Raw genomic sequence first — 6,200 nt, 5'->3', positions numbered from 1 at the left:
AAGTAAAACAGTTTCACTTAAGTCTCTCCAGTGACCAGCAAAATTAAATAATTCAAGTAAAAATAAATATAGTGCAATCTTAGCAAAGCAATCCAAAAGTCAAAATATGTGCTTTAGGTCACTTTCAGAAAGACCGCCAAAAACTTGGTGCAATTTTAGCCGTCCATATAATTCTCTGGCAATAAAAAAGTGCCATTTTAATAATAGTAACAGTAGTTTACATTAAGTAGTAGTTTGTGTAAACTGTAGTTTACATAAAAAAACAATATCTGGATAAAAACAGGTTCAAAATTCTTGCTTCTGTTTGTTAACACATTAGAGGCAAATATTTTATGGAAAGGATTTTGGATCTCCCTTTTATCAATTCGATATCAATCCATAAATGAGAAAATACTGTTAACGGCCATTAAAAAAATAATTTATGGAAATCTTAGGCATAAAACGATGTATAAATCACAGTGTTGTCAAGATTTTAATGGCAAACTCCTCGGTAAACAAGGAGAAAGTGGAGGAAAAGAAACACCTTAATGTTTTTTTTTGTTTGTTTGTTTTTGTGAAAGCAACACTGCCCACTGCATGTAAAAATATTTCTGCCTGAAGTGTGTAAGTTTCAGTTTCTCTGACGAGGACAACGTCGACGCTAACAATCAGAAAGTACCACAGAGACTGTTGCTGCCAACGTTATTATTCTTAATATATTACGTTAATGCCAAAAAGCAATATAACAACAGGACTTACGAATCTGCACTTTTCCTCCTGCCTTCATCTTCGAGCAGAACACCAGGATGTTTGCGCTTCAGGTGTTCGTTCATTGCGGTAGTGCTACTATGGTAGGCTAACTCCATTTTGCAGAGTGAACAACCAACCAAGCCCTTTTCTTTCGGCTTAAAATACTTCCACACTTTCGACGTCTTTGGACGTTTCCTTGGCTGAACTCTGTCATCGGGGTCTTCCTCACGTGTACTGCTCAGACCGGGTGTCGCCATTTTCTTTGCCTTCTCCTCTTTCGACGTATTCACGTAAAACGACGTGTCGACGGTATGCTGTGCATGTCGATGTATTTATGCAGCCGACATAACCGGTGACGTCGACTAGTCGGGACAGCACTAATGTGTACTGTTAAATTAGCAAGAAAAACACAGTCTGAGCCTGATTTTATGAGACTTTTGTGCCAACTCAAATATTTTAACAGACTTACTCCAATACAATGGTGTCGGGATGCACCGATATGAAAATTTCAGCTGATATTGATATCCAATATAATTATTGCTGTTATGGATGATAACTGATATTTACTGATATTACACAAACACACAAATTATATTATATATACACACAAAGACACTTAGGTCTTTTTTGATACAGTAAATAAACGACCAGACCTCTGACATGGCTCTACTTCAGTTATTCCTGGCTGCAGCGTCACTATCACTATCATGATCAAACAGATGCTGCTCAACCAACCATCTCCCCTCACAAAACACAAACACAAAGATAAAAAGTGGGAAATAAATATCGGAAGTTAATATCTACCCAGTTTTAAATATCGGACCGATGCAGATATTCTAAAAAATAAATATCGGCCGATACCGATATTAATGCTGATATCATGCATCCCTACAATGGTGTCTAATTCCTAAGTAGAACTAAATTTGACAGCATTATAACCTTTAAACTTAAAGAATGGTTTCATTAGTAAAGTTCAAAGTAACAAGGAAAAGGGAGCCTTAAAAAAGAAAAACACCAAAAAAAAAAAAAATACATGCTACATAATGTCTCAGATGTTACAGATAATTTAGTCTGAAACAATAAACAAAGGAACCATAAACATGTTTCTCATATTTACAGATTGTTCCTGAAATGTTCATTCAGTCCAAGACTTTAAAGGAGTTCAATGAAACCAACAGGTTTCAGCAAAGCTCAGGTTTTTAAAAAACTCAGCCAATAAATCATCATAAAAGTTCCCTTCCAAAACTCATTTCCTGAAGGAACTAACAGAAATTACAACATTACGGAACAGAAATGGAAGAATCGGCCCAATAAAACAAGATTTCATGACAATTATCACATTTTTCAAATTACAAAACAAAAAAAAAAAGCGGGTCTGATAAGCTCCAGCAAGCCAAATGCCATTTCGATGAGATGTCGACTTAATGGGCCTCAAATTGCAGCTAATCGAGGAGCTGGAATTGTAACCATGCCCATGAGCAAGGCAATCAATGTCAGAGCAACTGTGTATTGGTTCACAGCTGACAACAAACTCACACATTTACTCTGCGGAGGTGTCAGATTTATCGGGAACAGCGTTTCGGCCAAAACCACAAGCCATTATGTCCTCTGCTGACATACAGTTATTATTATTAATTTTAGCAAGTTTGCACATCAACTGTAAAGCACATTTAGACACTAATATTATCATAAAAACTGAAAGAATGACCCAAAGGTTTCAACTTTTCTTCTGCTTCAGTTTAAAGACAAAGCAGAAGATAGAAAACCCTCCATGTTCACAGGGTTCAGGGCAGATTTTTGGCAAAATAATAGAAAATAAAATAAAACTCATTTATTGTGTCCAGGAACCGTGACTGCTGGAAAGTCTATGCAAATATTACAAGTCATTTAGCTAAATGTTAAACTCCTACAAGGGCATTATTTAAAAAAATAGAACAAAAGTGAAATCATGTTTTTATTCTACTATTTTTTTTTTTGCCTCAGAGCAGCGGATTCCTGTTAAACTGTAACACAGATAAGATGCTGTGAGTGTGGAGTGCACTTCACTGAGTCTGTGTCGCTGTAGGTCAGACATGATGAAACGCATTCATGTAATCTATAAACAATGAGAAAATCCTAAACTGAGGCTACACAGCACTGGTTCTGCTTTTTATGTTGGTGTACTTTGAAGATCTCTCTACATGGATGAAAATGGGAAATAATGAAGCATATTTTGTAAAGTTAAGTCATATTGCACATTTAATGTATTGCGTATGTAATGGGTTAAAGATTGGAAGTTAGAATATAAAGATGACACATGTAATTGTCTTGTTTTTTGTTGCTGCAGAATAGTTGTGTTGCAGTTCTATGAGCCTGTGGTAATATCTGAATGACTCAAGTCTTTCAGCATCTAACTATGGTCTCACCCAGCATCCTTTCAGCTTCTTTTCCTAACATTTTATGATTTTATACTGCCAATTTTTCTTCTGGTTTTCTTAGTAAAGCCTAAACAAAAATCTTTTTTTGTCATATATGGCAAATATCATTATTGTGATAATCTATAAAATTACACCGAAACATTAAAAAATTACAATATATGTACTTAGACGTTTTTATTTCTGAAGTCTTTTAAGTATTTATAACAAAGCTGTCTTTGATTTTAAAACACTAAAGTCCTTTACAGATTATTTAAAGAGTGAGGTACAATGTTCCAGTTTGACAAAAAACTAAAATATTTTTAACTTTAAATCAAATAAGAACAAAGGGAAATACTCACAAGCAAGCAATGTACATGAAAACTTGCTTTTGTCTAATATGTTAGAAATATCTTAGAATAATACAGTCACCAAGTGAATCCTTTGGCAAGTATAAAATCTAACATTTTGTACCCACTGTTGTCTCCCAATATGCTTAAGAAGAGCAAGACTAATATTATACCAGCAAGACTGGTATTAAAATATGCTCACTATAACGGTTTATAATTTGAGCTGACGCTCAAAGTAGAACTTCATCAAAGATTTCATGTAGATCGTTTAAAAAAACATATGGAGGATGACTTATTACAACACTAACTCAATTACTGAAAACTGAAAATATAACAATAAACAAAGAAATAAATGGGTGCTCAAATTAAAACAGAACAAAGTGGGAGGGTTTGAAACAGAAAACAAAGCTGATTGAAATTAAAAGGAGAGTATTTCTGTAGAACAGTGGTTCCCAAACTTTTTGTCTTCTGACCCACAAAATATCCATGGCAAAAACTTGTGACCCCAAATATTACTGTTCCGAGTACACAAACTTTGTTAATAACCCTAAAAACACAGGCTTTTTGACAATCTTAACAACTTATACACAAATAAAATACTTATTTTTATTTATTTTGTGTTTTTGTGATAATTATAGGGAAAATATTACATCAGCAATTATTTTATTACTCTTTAAATTGATTTCTGGAGATTATCCAAGGTGCTTCATGACTCATAATTGTGTCCCAAGCCCAACTTTGGGAACCAAAGTGCAGTGGTTCCCAAACTTTTCAGCTTTTGACCCACAAAATAACAGTAGCAGAGACCTGTGCCCACAACTATTTTTGGATGATAAACATTTGTATCAGGTCAACAAAACATGGGCATAGTAACAACATTTTTATACTACATTTATCCATTTTAAACATACTAACCTCACTCCTTTGTAACAACTAAGGCAAAAATGTAATTAATTCAGAAAATCTTTTCAGGACCCTATCTTGATGTTTCGGGACCCCACTTTGGGTCCCGACCCCAACTTTGGGAAACACTGCTGTAGAAGATGATCAGTGTGACATAAAAAACTATTTAGCCAGTCTTAATGCTTCAGTGCATTAGGGGTTCATGGGAATCTGAAGTGGAGCAAGAAATAAAGCAGGAAATTCAAATGCGATGATGAAAAGCCACCAGGCATAAAAAATGGTTCTGAATAAATTAGTGGAAGTAGTCAACCTCGTCTTGAAGCATTATTTTTGCACCTTTCAGTCAGTTTGATTTTGGTTTAGTACTGCAAAACGTTTTAGTGGGGAAATTGTGAATCTGTGTTTGTTCACCTTGGATTTATTGCTCTGTTAACTTTGTGGGGATGGCTTTGCACATGGATGAATCCAACAAAACAACACTTTTATTTTCTCACCCTCATCGTCGCAAAAGGCCTGTCGTAGTTGCCAACGTAGAGCAAGCCGACAGTCTGTGTTAACATCCTGCAAAGACAAAAAGATCACGGTTAACACCCCTCAACACCCTCAGAACAGGATCTCCACATGAGAGCATGCAAGTGTTAACAACGGTGGAAAGAAACCACTACTCTTCTTCCAGTTACCGACTAGTAACAGAACGACCGAGACGTGAGATTACACCTCCCTGAGCCCTTCTGCGTCTCTGCACAGCTTGATGTTCCTCAACCTACAGAGTGAGCTACATTATGGGATGTTTACAAACTAATACTGCAATAATACAGAAGGTCCTCAATATTATAGAAGGAGACGTGTGTTAGAGTTGACTTGTCTCAGCATTTTGACCCTGCTCAGGAGTCGATGTTGTACAAAAAAATATTCAATATATAAACAAAAACAATATTTAAAAAACTGAATTTACAAAAAGGGACATAAAGGCACAATTAGAAAAGAATAAAATAAAAATAAATTTTATTTTTCTTGTTGACAGCCTTACCAGATCTGCAACAGTTCACTGTGAATAGAAAAACATCAACCTCCACTAGAACAAGGACTCTTTCATTAAACCGTTTAAAGTGGTCTTGATCAATAGTTTTCAGGTTTTTAAAAGGTCTTTTTGTAAAATTGGCTGCTTTTTCATTTATTTTTCAGTCATGTCGATGAATGTTTTTTTTTAAGTTATCTAACAATAAAAGAATCGGCCTCCCATAATGCATTTCCAGTTATTTAGATGCATCAATAAAAAAGACGGACGACGATTTGACAACTATGAAAAAGTATTTTTGCACCAACAAAGACATTGTTTCCTGCTAACAGCTCACAAACTATTAATATGATTTTTACAACTATTGGTATATGTCAGAAAAAATAAATCTATCAAAGTTTTGTCTTTCTAGCTGAAATTAAGTCAGTTACTGTATATGCATTTTAATATTTTAGACAATGTCATGGTCAATTTTATCTGTGTGGAGTGGAACGGATGAGGGATGCAAGTATTTCCTGGAGAATTCTTGTATTTTTTATAATGCAATGACAGTAAAGACACCATATCTTATCTTACCTCAGCCAACTACTTGACATACAGTGGGGAAAATAAGTATTTAGTCAGTCAGCAATTGTGCAAGTTCTCCCACTTAAAAAGATGAGAGAGGCCTGTAATTGACATCATAGGTAGACCTCAACTATGAGAGACAAAATGTGAAAAAAAAATTTGAGAAAATCATTTTGTCTGACTTTTAAAGAATTTTTTTGCAAATAATGGTGGAAAATAAGTATTTGGTCACCTACAAAT

At 34.8% G+C, this 6,200-nt stretch overlaps 1 protein-coding gene across 1 annotated transcript in view; it reads right to left on the bottom strand.

Annotated features, from left to right (window-relative positions):
- rngtt (RNA guanylyltransferase and 5'-phosphatase) overlaps window positions 1-6,200 on the bottom strand; it is a 105,976-nt gene that overhangs the window by 11,254 nt on the left and 88,522 nt on the right. Inside the window, exon 14 of the mRNA XM_014019989.1 lies at window positions 4,870-4,936. Coding sequence (XP_013875443.1) covers window positions 4,870-4,936 — 67 coding nt within the window. The remainder of the gene's footprint in view (window positions 1-4,869; window positions 4,937-6,200) is intronic.

The sequence above is a fragment of the Austrofundulus limnaeus genome, unplaced genomic scaffold (genome assembly GCF_001266775.1).
Source record: "Austrofundulus limnaeus strain Quisiro unplaced genomic scaffold, Austrofundulus_limnaeus-1.0 Scaffold237, whole genome shotgun sequence".
Classification (NCBI taxonomy): Eukaryota; Metazoa; Chordata; class Actinopteri; order Cyprinodontiformes; family Rivulidae; genus Austrofundulus; species Austrofundulus limnaeus.
The sequence above is the reverse complement of the archived record's forward strand: the minus strand, read 5'-3'. Positions and strand labels throughout refer to the sequence as shown.